We start from the raw sequence: 20296 nt of genomic DNA, 5'->3' as shown, positions 1-20296 counted from the left end.
GATAGGTGTAAGAGACAATCAAATTTAGGATATAGAAACCGAAGAATATGGCTGGTAAGCTAAATAAAGCTCTAAGCATGATGGTTATTTCCTGCTTATTTAGTTCACTAAGTGTACAATTGACCAACCAAAAATCTCATGCAATACTATATATACATATGTATTATGTTTCAATTCATAAAGAAACTTAGAAATTCTTGAAATTTTTTCAGAGGACTTTTGCTTAGATTAGCTATCAAATGAGGGAGCACCTGATATTCTTTCCTTCTGTGTGCACTTTTGTCCATAATGCATCTTAAGGAACGTAGTTCATGTTTTTCTGAAAAACATGAACTCAAGTCCAAACAGTAGCTTAATGTTATGAATTTGAAAACAAGGGTACCATATGGAATTATAAAGCTAATTTACCCAATTTGAGTAACTATAGTATACTGTGAGAAACCAAAAGTGGATTTTTTATCACAATAATATCTCAAATTTTATAGAAATAATCTTGAAACAATTTCTAGGAAATTGTAGTCAATAAGGTAGTTTTTAATAATAATAAATACACTACATTTTCCCAGCATATAAATGCATGTACAAATGGCTCAGCCAAAGCACATTATGTTTAGGAAGAGAATACGTTGAGAAATGGTACTCAAGATTATTATGTCACAACAAGGCATCAAATAAGACAAAGCAAAGCTCTAGTAAAAATAAAGCATGTATTTTGAGAGAATAGATTAAAACCTGTAGTCAAAATAAGGTCAACCTTATCTTGATCACTCCACCTTTGTATAAATTCTTGAATGGCATCCACTGTATCATGAACTGCCGCAGTTGCGACCACCCTTGCACCACCCAGCCTTTCTGATGCAGAGTTTACAACAGAAACTGCTCTTGGGCCACTGCAAAAGTACTGTTTTATCAGGATTAATTTATTAAATATAGTCAGTCATTACTTGATATAATACTAAAGAGAGAATAGAAGCAGCAGAGATGAACTTCTTGACAACTAAGGAGTGGTGTAACATTCGAGCACTAAAGACCAGAGTTCCACATAATTCATTATTATCTTAATGATGACTTGATTCATCATGAGTATTGTTGATAGGAATCTCACAACATTAAAAAAGCATATAGAGAAGATCCAATACCCTCTATTGTTCACCAAATAATTTTTTTTGTATATTGATATTATAAAGTCCCCTTTTAATTAGTTCAGTTTATGTGAGCCCAACCTCCTTAGTTACCCAGTATTTTAACAATGGGACCTTACGACATTGAAAACATTTAGGATTCTAGAAGTGGGTTGTTGTGACCTCCAAGCCACTTCACAGTTTCCTCATGACAGATTTCTATGACAGCTTATTATGAGTTACAAGTTGATATACATGAGAAAGGGGGGTCAATTTTGATTTTAAGGAAAGAAACTCTAATATTGTATTTCTATGTTTGCTAGGAAAATTGGGGCATTGGAATTTGTGCCCTCTTGGTGCTATATATTGATGTATTTGGTTGATACCAATTTATTCAATCTTTTCTATCATAGTTTGAGGCTTTGAGCTTTATGTTCAACTATAGAATTCAAGGGCAAACACCCTTGGACTCCAAATATCAAAAGATGAAACCCCATTCATTCTTAGAGATTGAAAGATAAAAATATAACGTCCCCTTTCTAGCAATTAGAGTATGATTTTGTCATTAGCCTATCTCCCCATAGTCTTGTAGCCTAACCATGACATTCAAGGGACTTCGAGGCCATTTGGCCAAGGCAGTTGTAGTCCAGATCATTCTAAGGTGTCTAAGCACGATTTTGGGCATACTTACTATTTATAGTGAGTCATTTGGGGATGGTTAGGACCATCAGTGATGATGTCATATCTATGGTGAATACTTAACATTGACAGATTAATTATAATATCGTTGATATGACATAGTATGCATTAATAATTGGTCTATAGTTAAGTGGAAAATATCTCTAGTCCCTTTATTAAATAATACATCAGAGACATAAAATGTCTGGGGCTTAAGTTGAAGGGAGATTATTTTAAATGGCATGGGAAATATTAAAGAAAAACAATAAAAGAGTGGGGGGGAAGCAATTGCGAGTAAATAGGGGAAAAGTGAAATCCTAGAAAATAGGAAAAGACAAAAAGTGATTTTGTTTATCCTACATTGGCAAGGTGAGTGAATAAGCTCTTATGAGAGTGTTATAAAAGATATCAAGACCCCTCTTTCAGCAGGCTGGATTAAATACAAAACTTATAAAATATAGGAGAAATTCTTCTTCAAGGGTTTGCGATGATGAAATCCCTCACAAATGTCATTCTCTTCATTGTTGAAAGACATAGTCAGGAGGATTCCTAGGAGTTTTACAAGGGAAATCATATTGATTGAGATATTTATTACTTCATTTGCCAATATTCAATTGCCCGGAAAGGGTTCAAAAGGAGTTGGTATTGTGTTTGTAATTGTCTATTGCAATCAAACTGTTGTTGATGGAGATGTTTTACAACAGTTGGGAGAGTCAATACATGTTGTACAAGGCCAAGATAGGCCAGGATTGAACTGCATCAATTGAGAAAAATTTGCAAAGGTCGTAGAAGTCTGAAATGTATTCAAACAGGGCCATGACAATCTGCAACACATCACCATTACACTGCAACAATCTAGAAACATGTGAGACAGAGCTATACAGGTTAAGTGTAATGTCCACTTTACTGGTTCATTACTATTGTCACGTTCCTAGCCCTTTCCACAATGCCATCGTGGGCTAACCAGGAATCTTTGAGGTATCAGAGCGGGTTTTGGTCTAGGTACTTGCAATTTCAGGCCAGATAGAGTGTTTTGGCCAGGTTTCTCAGATACTTTACTATTTATAGTAAGTCAGTTGGGTCAGTATTTGGTATTCCAGTATTGGACTAGGACTGGTTCATCGGGAGCTTTTTATTGAGCTATCATACCAGTTATTCCGAGTTCAGTTGGTTGTTCATTTTTATAACAGAGATGCATTTAGATTATTTATTATGCCACTTTCCTATTACATGGAAACATTAGATTAATTAAAGTGGAATAATAAGACAGGGAGAAGAAATATGAAGAGTCAAGTAGGGGGAAAATGAAGAGGCACGGGGATAGTTATAAAAGGACATTCAGGTGTTCATTTTGGTTAGGCTTGGATATTTGCTCGGATTTGATCTACATATTGAGCTCTCTTGGAGAGTCAATTGGAAGCTTCACCTTTCTGCCTGCTTAGAGGACGAAAATCCACAAGTCGAAAGACAGTGAACGAAAACCCATCGTAGTGGAGGCGTCATTTCAGGTGTCTGACTTGTACTTAGTATCTCTGATTTTTCCGTACTTCCAATCTAACTGCATCTCTGTTTGTAAGATTCGATTTGGGTGAAAATAAGAGTTATTGAATTGCTGATGTATAATGCAATAACAAATCTTAGGTTGTTTTAATCTGCGATATTGGTGAAATTGCTAGTTGTGGGTTGAATAACTGGTAAAATCTGTTACATGCATTCATTGTTCATTATTTTGTGGTTTCATTTTGAGGGGTTGAGAATGATAGTCGGCCAGGGTATTACAATGGGATCAGAGCTTTAAATCCTGTCATCCTGAGGAATATATATATATTTTTTAAACAAGTAACTAAGGGTGTTATCAAAGCCTTAGAAATAAACCTGGTCGAAGTTTTATTAGAACTGTGTAACAGGTAACAGAGATATAATAAGGGTTTTACAGATTGGTCCTTATATTTAATATAAAGAAAGTTGATCAATCATTTCAGAAATTTTATTTGCGGTGGCTTATTTTTCAAGTCATATATGTTGGGAAGATGTCTATACTATTGACGCGGGGAAAATTATTGGAATTTGGCACACAAATTGCACAGGAATGAAATTAGCATTGCCAACAATTATATCCTAAAGTCTGGGCATGTAATATTTTGTGGGTCCGTCTGTTCTTTTCAGAAAAGAATAAATTCATGACTGTTTATCGGACAGGATGAAAATTTATTAAATGTGGATCAAAATATTAATTTCTTTGTATCCAAACTATAGTCGAAACTGATTTTTTTAAAGCCTGAGAAAATTATTGGTCAGGAACACCAAAGGTTATATCTGTTCATAATCCACATTCCAGTGTGTCGATATTCAGAGTATGTTGGTACCCTTTCTCGACATGAACATTGTTGGTTAGAAATTCTCAATGGCATGACCCTTATCATATCAAGAACAAGACTGTGGCAACGCAATTTTCGCAGAAGAAGTCTAGCTTTGGCTTGCTGTGCCCAGCTGTGGAAGACGATTTTTTGCAGAGTTGAATCTAATATTTGTTGTGAATAAAATTACCACTCTTCCTAAGGTAAATTATTAATATAACATTGGAGTCGGAGGAGATTTGTCAGAAATTCAAAGATATTCTGGAGACTTAAATATTCTAACAAGCAACCTATAACTGTGTGTGATATCGTGTATTAAGCCTCTGTGCAGAGGTCATTTGCAACTCAAGTTAGAAAAAATCAGTGACTGCATTCTTAGAATTATAAGTTGCAGAGATAATGTTGTGTAAGATCAAATTTCTGCAGTGGAAGAGTACCGTGTTAGGAGTTACCAGTTGCCGCAAATAAATCTGTAAGCATTTCCTAGGAACCATCTTTAGTGAACATAAGTTTAGAGAATTATAGTTGATCTGGACATGCGTTTCTCTGTGATTCTTGGAATCGTGGGTTGAAAACTAATGCATCACTTACTACTATTGGGGAGGCATTGCAAGTGTCGATTATTATTTACAATGTTATCGCTGGAAATGACAGGTAGGTGGAACAACATGTGCCAAACGATTATAGAGACGCTTTAGAAACAACAGTGGCCTCCTGAAGACATATTTCAAAAAAAAAAACTCGAGAAAAAATAACACCTCTGCCACGAAAAGTTTAGTGTCAAAGTTATAGTCGAGAACCAATGAATGAAACAAAACAGTGGAGCCCACATAATGATAAATAATTCACAGGAACTGGAGGCATTCACAGTAAAAGCTCATCTTGGGAGACAAATTTTTGTCGTTCAACTGTAGTCTGGGAATCTAAATTCCTAAAAGGAGCCTCCTCATTGGTTGAATAAACAATAATGTTTACGATGAGTGCCTGGACGGAATAGTAAGGTACTCGTTCAAGCTGAAATTGGACACGTGCAGGCGCGTGGATTGCGTAAAAGAATTCTCTATTTGCAGAACCGTCTCCAATTGATACACTCCTAATGGGCTGCTTCTAAATGGTTTTCTGTCAGGAGATAGGAGTTAGGGAAGCCATTACAGGATTATCTGGTTGCAGCGTTATGCACAGAGACAAATTTTCAAAACTGTGGTTGCTAAATTCCTGAGTTATGTTAACTTCATATAGTTGCTAATTGACCATTGAAGTCACTGGAATGTTGAACTTCCAAATTCACTAGTTGAAGTTGTAATTGCCCTTTGGGTGGAAGCTGAAGAACATTGAACAAAGTTGGAGTCAAACAAAATTTTATTTGTGATTCTTCTTCTTCCTGTCTGTCATAGGTGACTCATTCTAGTAGAGTGATGCAAGATTCAAAGAATTGAAATGACAATTGCTCAGGATCATAAGTTGACATCGCTGATGATTGGGAGTGGAGTTTCCAGATTTAGACATCTCTGCAGAAAAATTCTCTCATCCATCTGCCACAGACTTCCATTTGTAGCAATTCTCAAAGCTCTCAAAGTCACCCAGTATGTATGACTCTTCTACCATTTTTCAATCCTGTAGCAATATATGTGAAAGTGTTTGACAGTGACTGCGTAATTGAAGTTGGTTTTGTGAGAAACAATGAAATCTTGATCCAACAGTCACTACAGAAGGAAAGACATTCTTTAATTGACCAAAAGCATAGTCACTTGAAGCAGTCATGGAAAGTCTGAAAAATCATGTGTTCTCAAAAGAATTCAATGAGACATTTAACGGTGAACAAATAAGAGATTTGCCAAAGGAAATGGAAGTGGGAAACTGGTTATATATGGCTGGATGGCAATTAGACTCCATAAACTCATTAGATGCCGTTCACTGGGAATTGGAGGTGATAGAAATGTATTTGACCAAAGTTAAGCAGGCAGATTGTAGACTCCTGAATTAGGCCTTACAACCTTTAATGGTAACCTTGGTCCAACCCAGGTTTATGAAGCATCCAGACAGAAATGTTAGTTTTGCAGTTGCCACATGTCTCAACCAGATTATGTGAATAAAAGTCCCTATGGCATCTTATAACGATGATGTGTTGAGGAAGGTTCTGCAACTGACTGTGAAAAACTTAGAGAGAAAATATGATGACAAGGACCCTGCATTTGCCAAGAGGGTTAAAATTCTAGATGCTATGGCAGAGGTGTGATATTTTTACCTCATGATTGACCTTGGATGCAATGACTTAATAGTCCAGTTGTTATATTGCCTTTTGTTCGGAATTGGGAAGCGTCATTCAAGAAATACAAGGACTTGCATGCACATCAGCATATCCTCAATTTTAGTTGATTATGTTAAAATTTGCAAGAGGTTGCAGTCAATCTTGTTAGCTTTCTGCAGGAGAGAAGATAGATATCGCTAAGGATTGTTTAGGTTAACGCTCCCATTTGCAGCCTAAGCTTGAATCAACAAATTCTAGGATCTCTTGATGGATAGTGAGCTGATCTCCATGGGTTTACAGTTTAAAGGAACTCCTATAAGGCAAGAACAAATATGCTTGACATGTGAAGACACATGGACACCTGATCATGTTTGTGGGAATTGTAGGAATGAAGAGGAAACTAAAGAGAAAAATATAGATAAAATGATTCCAGCTATGGATAAGGAACATATAAGTTTCTATATTGGTGATTTAGAGATTATTCTTGAGAAACAACTTGATGAGGTAGGTCCTATTCAAAGTAATAGCAAGCTAGAATTTTCACATGATGAGTTTTGGCAGGAGAATGATGACACAGCAGCAGAGTTTCCTTTGCATGCAACTCATATGAACAAGGAAATTGATCCCTATGATGATGATATTACTTTCAGCCTGCATAATGTTGATTGGATGAAGCATAGTAATTCACTTTTTGAGATGGATGCTGATTGGATAATGGAGAATCTACTATTCGAGCTTGATGATGGCTAAGAGTCTCAAAGTGATACTTGTTGTAGCAAAGAGGTTGCTGCCCTGACAAAAGGACATAACGCTGATTACAGATCAGCCTTGGATAGAGATGTGGCAAACCGTATAGCCAAAGAGCGAACAATTAGAGGAGCAGCGTTGTAGCAGGAGCAGCTTGGATATTCCACCCATTATGGGCATAGAGCAGCAGGATATTACAGACGGTCGGGAAGGTGGTTGGTCTTTATATTGTGGGATCCAAGAGGAACTTACCCATGGTTAGTAATGTTTCCAAGAGTTGGTTGGCACACAGTTGAGTACCCACGGTCATTTGACGACCATGGTGCTTGTGATCTCAGTTGGAGCGAGATTCTTAGTCAGATAGAAGATCTTCTTGTATATGATGGTAACACATGGCATGTTGTTCTGGCTGATCATGCACGTGGGGTAATTTGGGACTCGGTATTGGTACGATTGATGCATTGTTGTTGTGGGGAACTAATGAGCAGCTTTACAGTTTTGGACATGTTTCTATCAGAGTTGCGCAGTGGCTCGTTCAAGTAGCTTACTTGAGATTGATATGGGACCCAAGCATTATGGTCACAGCATGCAGATCTTGATTGCTTGAGGGCAAGCAATCTTTGGTAAGGGAGGACTGAAATGTCCCCTTCTCTGGTTCATTACTACTGTCACAATCCTAGCCCTTTCCATTTCAAGTAGCTTACTTGAGATTGATATGGGACCCAAGCATTATGGTCACAGCATGCAGATCTTGATTGCTTGAGGGCAAGCAATCTTTGGTAAGGGAGGACTGAAATGTCCCCTTCTCTGGTTCATTACTACTGTCACAATCCTAGACCTTTCCTAGCCCTTTCCATTATGCCATCGTGGGCTAACCAGCAATCTTTGAGATATCAGAGCGGGTTTTCGTCTAGGTGTAATGTCCCCCACTTAGCCAATTTGGAGGTATGTTGTCGTTAGCCCATTCTTGTATGGTCTCGAGGGCTAACCAGGACTTGAAAAGGGATCCTGAGGTTATTTGGCCTAGTCAAATTTAATTACAGGCCAAACGGAGTTTGTTTGTTGGGTTGTCAGGAAGACTTACTATTTTTAGTAAGCCAATAGGGGGATGTAGTGCCTTAAATTTTCAGTGACAGGATGAGATGCATTTTGTTGGGTTCTTTCTAATGAGCTATTATATGTGGGATTTCGAGTTTATTTGGTATATTATTTTACTGTTTGAAGTTACAACGGTAAAGTGACTATTTAAATTAAATATTATAATGTCTCATAAAGTCACTTTATAAAAATCAAGAGTCCCCCTTTTGAGTACATACGTGGACTTTGTAAAAAGAAAAAAAGAAGTAATATTAAAAGTCATGTATTATCCCACATTGGCAAGACGGAAGCGTAGAGCAAGTGAGGAAGGGATTAAAAGGAAGAGGATAGCTCTCATTTATGCAGGCTTGGAAGTATCAAAGAAATTGGAGAATTTTCTGGAGATTATATCTCAATAGTTTGAAGGACGAAATCCCTTCAAGCTGGAAATCTTGATGCCATTGAAAGATATGGTCTTGAGATTCAACATGGCAGCAGTTTGAAAAAAGCAGATACGAAAAAGCAGCCTGACAAAAGCGGAACCGAAAAAGCAGGCGGAAAAAGCAGTTCAAAAAGCGGAACCGAAAAAACAGGCTGAAATAGCGGGTGCGAGAAAGCAGGCCGGAAAAGCAGTTCGAAAAAAGCGAAGTAGAAGGGGCAGCATAGGAGAAAATTATTACAGCCATCTACAACCAAGTTCTTGTTATGTATTGTTTTTTTGGGTGTTATAAGCTTTCAGCTGTAAGTGTGCATTATACCAGCATTATCATTTTGTAATTCATGTAAATGCCAAAGTCTTGGCCATATTTCATGAGCATTGTAATTTTCATTGCAATTAAGAAGATAATAGCTGCTGGTGCCATTTAAGCAATTTAATATCATTATTTATCAGCTAGTTAGTTTGCATACCAACTGTTTGTAAAAATGCCAGTTGGCTGTAGGTGTTCATTTCTCATGCTTAGATCATATATATACATTGAATATTGTCAAAATTAGTAGCACACTCATGTTAGTCATTGTGTAGTCCATTGTAGTGTTCTAGCACAAGATTTTCATTGATGCAAATTGAAGAAAAAGTCATTTGAAGCTAGCTGAAATACTATATCAGTCATACATCCCTTGCATGTGAATTGTTTGATGAAATTCCTTGAGCTTTCATCAGCATTTTTTTGAGGGCAGATTAGAGGTGGGTTATTACAGTGGTATCAGAGCTATAAGTCCTGCCATCCTGTGGAGGTCTTATAGGGAATTTGAAACAGCCAGATAGAGGGGAAAGTGTTTGACGACATGTCAAAACACTAAAATCAGAGCATTTTTTGTTTGAGCATGCAACAGGGGCCTTATAATTTTCGCAATACCAGAGCAAGACAAAATACGACTTCAGACTTGCAAAGCAAACAGTCTAGTTCATCCGTGCAGGTGGACATAGAATCTAGTCATACAGACACAGAGGAGGTATTCTTTCATCAAGACATCAATATGGGTGACCGAGATAACAGGAATGCTCGGGATCCTAGAGAGGAAAGATTCTTACAGTTATTAGAGACCTTGGCACAAGGACAGCGATTAGCAGAACAGAGGGCACAGGAACAAAATTAGAGAATGGATGTTATGATGCAGATGATGGCTCGTCAAATGGGGTTGAACGCTAACATAGGTGGAGGAAATAATCAAAATGGTAATAATTAGAATGATAACAATCAGAATGGGAATAATCAGGATGGGACACATAATGGAGGTGAACAAGTCGGGAACAATTTCGGTCATGCACCCCAACAAGCTAGGATAGTGAGCTCGAGGCCCATGATTCCCACATTTCCTCCTAGAGCTCCAGAGCAGCCTGTACCAGAGCCCCAGATCACTGATATACAGGACTAGTTGAGGAGAGATTGGGAAGTCGAAGGTCCAGATTTTACTGCTGCAATTACCTTTAGGGAGTATATGGATGTGCGGATGAAACATATGCCACGTGGACATGACAGGAACCAGAGCTATGAGCTACGAAAGAAAGTAGGGAAACTTCAGTTACCATATTATGATGGCTCGAGGAAGTCTACAGCAAGAGCTTGGGTTCAAAAGCTTGATACATACTTTCAATTGAACCCTATGCCTAAGGAAGAAGCTATTAAGTATGCAACAATTCATCTGGATTGGTTAGCACACGAGTGGTGGCATCATGGTATGGTCACTATGGGTCATGCACACATTACCTCATATGTGGAGTTTACAGAGAGACTGATTGAACGTTTTGATAGGAAGGATCCAGAACTACATTTCAAGGAGTTAGCTTAGCTTAAACAATGGGGATCATTGGAAACATACATTTCAGAATTTCAGAAACTTGCGGTGTTAGTAACAGATGTATCTGAACGGAGGATACTGCTTCTATTTATGGATGGGTTAGCTGATCCGTTGAGAGGGTGGATTAAAGCTCTCAACCCTCCCACTTTCCAGGAAGCCATTAAGAAAGCTCGTGACATGGATTCCTCTTCAGCTTCTAAAAATAAATTCCAGGCAAAGAGTTTCCCTTCGAGGAAAGATAAGGACAGTAAACCTTTTCGTAGAGAGGGTCAGCCACCTAAGGAGGAAAGTAAGAGGTTGGACAATGAGACACTTAATGATCTCAGGAAGAAGAAGCTTTGTTTTCATTGCAGGGAGCCTTGGGATTTGTCACATAAGTGTCCATTGAAAGCAAAAGCCAAGCAGATGGAGTACTTTTCAGTCAAAGAGTCAGTGGATGGAGATTCAGAGCAGTCATCAGAATCAGATGGAGATGATAATTCTTCACATGAGGAAGCACACAGTGATAGCACGATAGCTCAGTTGTCCAGTATACAGGAGGCCATCACTTTCAGAGTTAGGGGAACTTTGGATGGACAAAGATTTGTGGCACTTATTGATACAGGGGCAACACATAACTTCATTGATGAAAAGTTTGTGACACGTAGAGGGCTACATACAGAAGAGCATAGGGGATTTAAGGTGATGGTTGCCGACGGCTTCAAAATCGACTGTACCAAGAAAATCTCCAACTTGCAGCTTTGTTTGGGAGATTATGACATGGTGGGAGATTTATTTGTTGTCAACATTGGTGATCAGGATATGGTGCTTGGGATGAATTGGATGAAATCTCTGGAAGAGTTTACATTTAACCTCCAGAAAATGGAAATGAGGTTTGAGGCAAATGGTTAGAAGATAATACTCAGAGGTTTGTTAGATGGGAGACTGCGAGTGGTGTCACTCAAGCGGATGCAGAGTTTCTTCAGACACGACCAGGTGCAGTGGACAGCAGAGTTCAGAGTAATGCCTGAGGTGACAGAGCAACATAAACAGGAGTATCCCCCTGATGTACAAAAAATAATAACCAAACATACTAAAGTGTTTGGTGAGATACCTCCAAGGAGACCCCCAAATAGGGGAATCGAGCATGTTATTGAGTTAGAGGAAGGGGCTAAGCCAGTCATCATCACACCCTACCGCCATCCAAAGAGATATAACGATGAAATAGAAAAGGCAATCAAGGAGTTGATTGACATGGGGCACATACGACCAAGCAAGAGTCCTTTCGCTTCTTCAGTAGTATTGGTGAAGAAGAAGGATGGTACAATGAGGATGTGCATTGATTATAGGGAACTAAACAAGAAGACAATCAAGAACCGATACCCTATTCCGCGAATTGATGAGCTTATTGATGAATTGCACGGTGCTTGCTACTTCTCTAAGATTGATTTGAGATCAAGCTACCACCAAATATGGGTTAGAGAGGTGGATGTGGAGAAGACAACTTTTAGATGCTACTATGGACATTTTGATTTCTTAGTCATGCCCTTTGGGTTGACTAATGCCCCCGCCACTTTCCAGTCCTGTATGAATAGAGTATTCAGAGATCAGTTGAGGAAGTTTGTGTTGATTTTTTTTGATGATATACTGATATACAGCCGTACTTGGGAGGAACATTTGAAGCATATTGATGCAGTGCTCAACATTCTAGAGAGGGAGTCATTATATGCCAAGATGAGCAAATGCGAGTTCGGGATGACAGAGTTGCTCTATCTAGGGCATATTATTAGTTCAGGATGTGTTCAGGTTGACCCAGACAAGATCAGGGCCATTCTGGATTAGCCACCGTCGAGGAACATTTCGCAACTCAAGGGATTTCTTGGGCTTTGCGGGTTCTACCGCAGATTTGTGAAGGGATTTTCACAGATAGTAGCACCACTTACAGATTTGACACGGAGAGACAGTTTCAATTGGTCAAAGAAGGCTCAGGATTGTTTTGACAGGTTCAAGGAGCTGATGAGTACATGCCCTGTTTTAGCCATTCAAGATTTCACCAGGCCTTTTGAGCTGCAGTGTGATGCCTCAAGAGAGGGCGTAGGAGCTGTCCTCATGCAGGACAAACATCCCATCGCATACGAGAGCAGGAAATTACGAGGTGTTGAGAGAACTTACATCTATGACAAAGAAATGCTAGCAATCATGCATGCGCTAGCTAAGTTCAGGCAATACTTAGCAGGGAGTCGATTCACAGTAAAAACCAGAGTAACGAGAATCGCACTGAAATCGCGTGAATCGCCGATTCAGCGATCAGATTCATGCACCCCGATTTTTTTGGAGTTGAAAATCGTGATCGGCGATTTCATCGGGTGAATCGCCTGAATCGCATGTATCGGCAATTCACTCAAAAAATCGCCTGAATCACCATTAGAAATCGCCAAAAATCGGCTGGCAACAGCATGCATGTTTAGTTGGAAATAATAAAAAAATCACTTATGTTTTTTGCTTTCTTTTTTACCTTTCCTCTTTGTTATAACCCTAAAGGGCCTTCTAATTGTTAAGCATGACTAGAAGAGAGGAGAAGAGAAAAGAACCATAGGTTATAAAAATAAAAAAAAAAAAAAAAAAAAACGACGACAAATAAAAAATGTTTAGAATGCATAACGGATGATGCCCAAGGGAAGGGAAAGACATAATCAGGTAGTAAAACATCAGCGGTTCCCAGAAAGAGTGTGGGATCAGAAGAAAATCACAAAAACACTGTGTTCCATATAGTTTTGTGTGGGTTTCAGAGTGCAAATTTGGTTTTGGCGACGGGGGCGCTGCCCCTCGACCCCCAGTCGCTGCGGTTATCAGTCGTGGGAAGTCTCACCAGTTGATGAGACCTGAAGCTGTTGCAGGCATGGAGTGTCTGTGGTGGAGAGAACAATAAAGCAAGCCTTTCGAGACGGGTGATATGCTTTGAAGCACTTGGAGTAAGTGTTGGATAAGAAGCTGTCTTATAAAAACTCTTTACCCCATGTGGTAAACACAAACTTCCTTGTTTATATATGTTAAGTTTCAACTTCTATTTGATGATGTTATAGTATGTTTAAGTTATATTCAATAAAGGGTGCATGAAATAAGTCTTAAATTGTTAAAATCTCTATATTTAAAGGGTTTTTTCAAATTTGCCGATTCATCGCCGATTCACCGGCGATTCACCCCCGATTCACGATTCGATTCGGCCGTGCCGATTCCGATTCTCGTCACTTTGGTAAAAACAGATCATAACAGTTTGAAACATTTCCTTGGATAGAAGGATCTCAATGACAGGCAACAGAAATGGGTGAATAAGTTACAGGCTTATGATTTTGACATAGTCTATGTCAAAGAGAAGAAAAATATCGTCGCAGATGCTTTATCCAGAAGGCCTCATTTGCTTGCTGTTGGGATAGTCATGGACGATTGGAGAGAGTTGATCTTGGCAGAGTATGCCAAGGATAGTTGGGCATCTAGTGTTATTGAAGGAACTATTCAGGATAGTCGATACACTATTGTAAATGATTTGATCATCTACAAGGAAAGGATTTATTTAGTATCCGGGTCTGCTATGAAGCAGAAGATTCTGAGGGCATTTCATGATTCACCATTGGCAGGACATCCCGGATTCTTTAAGACATATCGGTAGGTGAGAGAGCGCTTCACTTGGAAAGGACTCAAAACAGAGGTGCTTCAGTTTGTTAGGGAGTGCCCAGTATGTCAGCAGAACAAACAGGAACATTCCTTTCTAGGTGGTTTACTATAGCCCCTACCCATACCAAAGAAGAAGTGGGATAGCATTTCCATGGATTTCATTACAGGCCTCCCCAAGGTACAGGGTCGGGATTGTATTTTTGTTGTGGTAGACAGATTGACGAAATTTGCACACTTCTTTGCAATTTCGTCCACATATTCAGCAGTACAGATAGCAGAGCTATTCTTTCAAGAGGTATTTAGATTACATGGGATGCCACGGAACATAGTCAGCGACAGGGATAGTAGGTTTATGAGCCACTTTTGGCAGGAGTTGTTCAGGTTGTGTGGAACAGAGCTAACTCCGAGTACCGATTACCACCCCAAACTGATGGGCAGACAGAGATAGTGAATAAATGGGTTGAGGGGTACCTTCGAAACTACATTGCAAGAAAGCAGAAAGCTTGGGTGAAGTGGCTGCATCTAGAGGAGTACTGCTATAATACCTCTTTCCATATGTCTATTCAAATGTCCCCTTTCATGGCATTGTATGGGTATGATGCTCCTAATTTTCTGGATTTGTTATTTGGGGACAGTAGGGTGCCTAAGGCCAAGGATATATTGCAGGAGTGTCAAGACATTATGCGATCCTTGAAGGAAAATTTGCAAAGGGCACAAAATCAGCAAAAGCAATATGCTGATCAGCACAGGGTTGAGAGATCTTTCGAGGTAGGAGACATGGTGTACCTCATGTTACAGCCGTATAGACAATCCTCTCTCAAGAGGAGTGGAGCAGAGAAATTGAAACCACGCTACTATGGACCATTCAAAGTAATCAGGAGAGTGGGTGAGGTAGCTTATGAGTTGGAGCTGCCTGCAGACAGTAAAGTACATAACGTGTTCCATGTATCACGCCTTAAGAAGGCATTGGGGCATAATGTGGTGCCTTTAGTAGTATTGCCACCTCTCGATGATGAGGGAAAACTTATCTTGATTCCTGAGGCTATACTTGACTCCAGGGAGAGGGTGTTGCACAGGCGGATTATCAGGGAGTACCTAGTAAAGTGGAGGAACCTACTAGTTGAGGATGCGACATGGGAGGCAGAGGACATTATTCAGCATCCTGAGTTGAGATTGCTTGGGGACAAGCAATTTCAAGAGGGGCGGACTGTAATGTCCCCCACTTAGCCAGTTTGGAGGTATGTTGTCGTTAGCCCATTCTTGTATGGTCCCAAGGGCTAACCAGGACTTCAAAAGGGATCCTGAGGTTATTTGGCCTAGTCAAATTTAATTACAGGCCAAACAGAGTTCGTTTGTTGGGTTGTCAAGAACACTTACTATTTTTAGTAAGCCAATAGGGGGATGCAGTGCCTTCAATTTTCAGTGACAGGATGAGATGAGTTTTGTTGGGTTCTTTCTAATGAGCTATTATACGTGGGATTTCGAGTTTATTTGATATATTATTTTAATGTTTGAAGTTACAACGGTAAAGTGACTATTTAAATTAAATATTATAATGTTTCATAAAGTCACTTTATAAAAATCAAGAGTCCCCCTTTTGAGTACATACATGGACTTTGTAAAAAGAAAAAAAGAAGTAATATTAAAAGTCATGTATTATCCCACATTGGCAAGACAGAAGCGTGGAGCAAGTGAGGAAGGGATTAAAAGGAAGAGGATAGCTCTCATTTATGCAGGCTTGGAAGTATCAAAGAAATTGGAGAATTTTCTGGAGATTATATCTCAATAGTTTGAAGGACGAAATCCCTTCAAGCTGGAAATCTTGACGCCATTGAAAGATATGGTCTTGAGATTCAACATGGTAGTAGTTTGAAAAAAAAGATACGAAAAAGCAGCCCGAAAAAAGCGGAACCAAAAAAGCAGGTGGAAAAAGCAATCCGAAAAAGCAGTTCAAAAAGTGGAACCGAAAAAGCAGGCTGAAAAAGCGGGTGCGAAAAAGCAGGCCGAAAAAGAAATTCGAAAAAAGCTAAGTAGAAGGGGCAGCATAGGAGAAAATTATTACAGCCATCTACAACCAAGTTCTTGTTATGTATTGTTTTTTTGGGTGTTATAAGCTTTCAGCTGTAAGTGTGCATTATACCAGCATTATCATTTTGTAATCCATGTAAATGCCAAAGTCTTGGTCATATTTCATAAGCATTGTAATTTTCATTGCAATTAAGAAGATAATAGTTGCTGGTGCCATTTTAGCAATTTAATATCATTATTTATCAGCTAGTTAGTTTGCATACCGTCTGTAAAAATGCCAGTTGGCTGTAGGTGTTCATTTCTCATGCTTAGATCATATATATGCACTGAATATTGTCAAAATTAGTAGCACACTCATGTTAGGTCATTGTGTAGTCCATTGTAGTGTTCTAGCACAAGATTTTCATTGATGCAAATTGAAGAAAAAGTCATTTGAAGCTAGTTGAAATACTATATCAGTCATACGTCCCTTGCATGTGAATTGTTTGATGAAATTCTTTGAGCTTTCATCAGCATTTTTTTGAGGGCAGATTAGAGGTGGGTTATTACAGTGGTATCAGAGCTATAAGTCCTGCCATCCTGTGGAGGTCTTATAGGGAATTTGAAACAGCCAGATAGAGGGGAAAGTGTTTGACGAAATGTCAAAACACTAAAATCAGAATAATGCATTAGAATAATTCTAGATCCAACTGTTACTACTGCCACTAGTTAATAAATACATATTGAACAGATAATAGCTTCTGTCAGATGTAGGAATGACAACCGATTCAATGATGTGTGTGTGTGTCTATATATCTATATATATCAGCATACATGGTGTGTACTGATATACATGCACACATATTCAATTGCTCATAATTATAACACCATTTGAACTAATTGATTATCATTCTTGAACCTGATCGAAACATCATAAGTCCCAAGTATAATATCAATCTGCATTTAGAGATCATTACTTGCAGATTACTCTTATTTCATGTTCCGTACATAATCCCAATCAAGCATTGATTATCGAAGATTCAGATCAGATACTTGTTTGTGCAAGAATACATCAGTTCGTACTTGATAAACATTGATGTTTGTTAAGTCATAACTTATGCATAAATCCTGATTAGTGATCAGGTGTCTAAACTGAAATGAAAAGGCACATTCAAATAGGCATTCCATGAGCGGACATGTCTCCACACTCCACTTTGTGGAGGCATGCCTCTTCCATGAATATATATTGCAGGTCCGATGTCCAAAGAGGGGTACAAAAATCAATTAGTGTTTGCCTCTTGGAGATCGAGCATCATAAAATCAGATTCGAACTACAGAAATAATAATCAGTATCTTTCAATATTGAGTTACATAGTATAGAGGACATCTATGTCAGCCTTAAGAAAATGGAAATGAAGTTTGTAATTGATGGTAAGACTCATATTCCTAAGGCTATCAGAGACAGCAATTGGAAGGTAATTCCATTTAGACATATGCAGCATCACATTGATCATGATGCAATTGAGTAGGCAGATGAATGTAAGATGTTGCCTACTCTTGATGGGACAGAGAAACTAGCTTATCACCCTAACATTCAGCAGCTTAGAACTAAACACTCCGAAGTGTTTGGTGGTCTACCACCTAGCAAGCTTCCTGATAGAGGTACAAAGCACATCATTGAGTTAAAGGAGAGCACTAAGCCCATCATGATTACTCCTTACCGACACCCTTAGCACCTGAAAGATGAGATTGAGAAGATTGTTCAGGAGCTGGTAGCTATGGGACACATTAGGCTAAGTCCCATTTTGCTTCATCAGTTGTTTTGGTGAAGAAAAGGATGGTGCACTATGGGTGTACATTGACAATCAAATGTTGAAAAAGAGGACAAGTAAGAACATGTATCCTATTCCACACATTGATGAGCTACATGGGGCATGTTACTTCTCCAAAGACTGATTTGAGATCAAGTTATCATCAGATTAGAGTATGGAATCAAGTTGTGGAGAAGATGGCATTTAGATGTCACTATGGACAATTCTAAGTTTTTAGTCATTCCTTTCTATTTGACTATCAATATTGTTTTGGGCATCTTAAAATTTCATGAAAATGATTCGGGCTATGGAATTTTATATGGTTCTCAAGGTGCTAATTTGGTCTTAGTTGTTTTTTAGTGCCTGGGTGTTGCCCCCAGACCTCGTGAGGGGTGTTACACCTCGCCCCTGCTGGGGATATTGCCCCTTGACCTTTTTGGGTGTGTTCCCTCCAAACCCCCCTTTTATTTTTGAAGTACACTACAACTTTGAGTTTGCACAGTACAAGTTATTATCTACAATTGTCATTAGTCTTCTCGAGTATTACTTGATATATACTTATCATGTAGAAGATGAGCTTTTTCTTTTGTGGGGGGGGGAAGTGTATTCAACATAAAATGCCTATGTTATGTTTGATAATATTGGTTATTTGTCAATGTATTAATTTGTGTTTGATGTGATCGATGAATATTTATGTATTTGATTAAATTAGGTTCTACTTGATGATGGTATTGTGCCTTTAAGCTTTATTCAATAATGGGTGCATGAAATGACTTTTAACACTTTGCTAAGTCATTGTTGACTCACAAGTCGAATCGGCCTTGCCGAGTTTGAGAATATGGTTTCAACAATTGATGTTTTTAAACTCAAAGTAGATTAGATAGCCTACTAGAAACATTGTTTAAAAAAAAGTTATCAAATAAAAGATCCTTGATGACAATTAGTAGTGTATTATGGGCTACGAAATCAATAAGTTAAAAAAAAAAAATGTTTACAATTTTCTAACTTGTCATTTAAAAATAAGTCTTATTCTTTTTCAATTTTTTTCCCTAGATTAGTGTGACCAACCTCAGACTCGGCTGAGACTCAATCTTGGGGGTCGAACTCAACAAGGACTTGGCAAATTAAAAAACTCATGAAATTCAAAGATTTTTAAAGATTTTAAGTTTTTTTCATGCATCATTTAGCCAATTAACATCAAATACACAATAATTGAGATAAATAAAAGCTAGTTTGCACACATACAACTTTTCATAGATCACGTAAGTATAAATGTGAATTTTTGAAAGAAGTTACAGAAAGTTAAACTGAATAACATAATAGAAATCTGAAATATAGTGTAACTATCAAATGTCTACAATATCCATGGAATATGCAATCCATGGAATCAAAAGTTCAAAACATATAATCAAAAGAAAGGCTCATAGTAGCCTATGTCTTCCTACGAGTACTCCAAAGATAGGTCATGGAAGCCTCTAGAGACATTTTTTCTCCCTGTGTCTGAGGTTGAACCTCGATGACATGATCATCGTGATCATTCTCCTCATCCTCATCATTAGAGTTGGATCTATCACACTCGGCCTCAGAGTCCTGCACTAGGTCTCCTCGTATTCTAGTCTCCTCCACTGCCATCGCCACTACTTTTGTCTCTCAATCCACCTAATCAACCCACTCTAAGTCTTCATCACTAAAGACAATATCATCAACCTCGGTGTTCCACTCTGCTTGTATATCAACCTTCTTTAATACAATGGGAGATGTGTCAATGCCTAAATTTTGTTTGTGGCAGAAGCGAAGGTTGTAGTGAAAAAAACAAGATCATTCAACTTTTTTGTTGTCAAAATGTTGCGCCTCTTCGAGTGTATATGCTCAAACATACTCCAATTGCATTCACATCCTAAAGCACTAGATGGCTGGCTCAAGATACAAACTGCAATCCTCTATAGATTTGGCACCTTATTGCCAAACATCTCCCACCATACATCGGAAACAAGAAATTTTTTAATCGATTCTATAAATTTGACTATATCAATCTAGATTTTAAATTCTAGAGTGGTAATAAAATAGAATTTGGAATCATATATTTTTACCAGGCATCAAATCTATCTAGTTTTTCTTACATAAGTCTCGTGAAAATAGGTGTCCTAGTGCTTTCTTATAAATCTCTATCTCACAACCAATAACTGTTCCAACAATTGCATTAGGTGACATTCTCTCTATAACATCATAGAGGCCACTCAACGCCTCTTCATCAGCCTTAAAATTTGGGCTGAATTAGTATGTTGGATTAAAAAAGTG

The 20296-nt window shown here is 38.4% G+C and overlaps 1 protein-coding gene across 1 annotated transcript in view; it reads right to left on the bottom strand.

The window, feature by feature from the left end:
• B73 (molybdopterin biosynthesis CNX1 protein / molybdenum cofactor biosynthesis enzyme CNX1 (CNX1)) overlaps positions 1-20296 on the bottom strand; it is a 255040-nt gene that overhangs the window by 57020 nt on the left and 177724 nt on the right. Inside the window, exon 11 of the mRNA XM_089789691.1 lies at positions 733-890. Coding sequence (XP_089645817.1) covers positions 733-890 — 158 coding nt within the window. The remainder of the gene's footprint in view (positions 1-732; positions 891-20296) is intronic.

This window comes from Cupressus sempervirens, chromosome 1, assembly GCF_028749045.1.
Source record: "Cupressus sempervirens isolate cs-2001-9-10 chromosome 1, ASM2874904v1, whole genome shotgun sequence".
Lineage (NCBI taxonomy): Eukaryota > Viridiplantae > Streptophyta > Pinopsida > Cupressales > Cupressaceae > Cupressus > Cupressus sempervirens.
The sequence above is the reverse complement of the archived record's forward strand: the minus strand, read 5'-3'. Positions and strand labels throughout refer to the sequence as shown.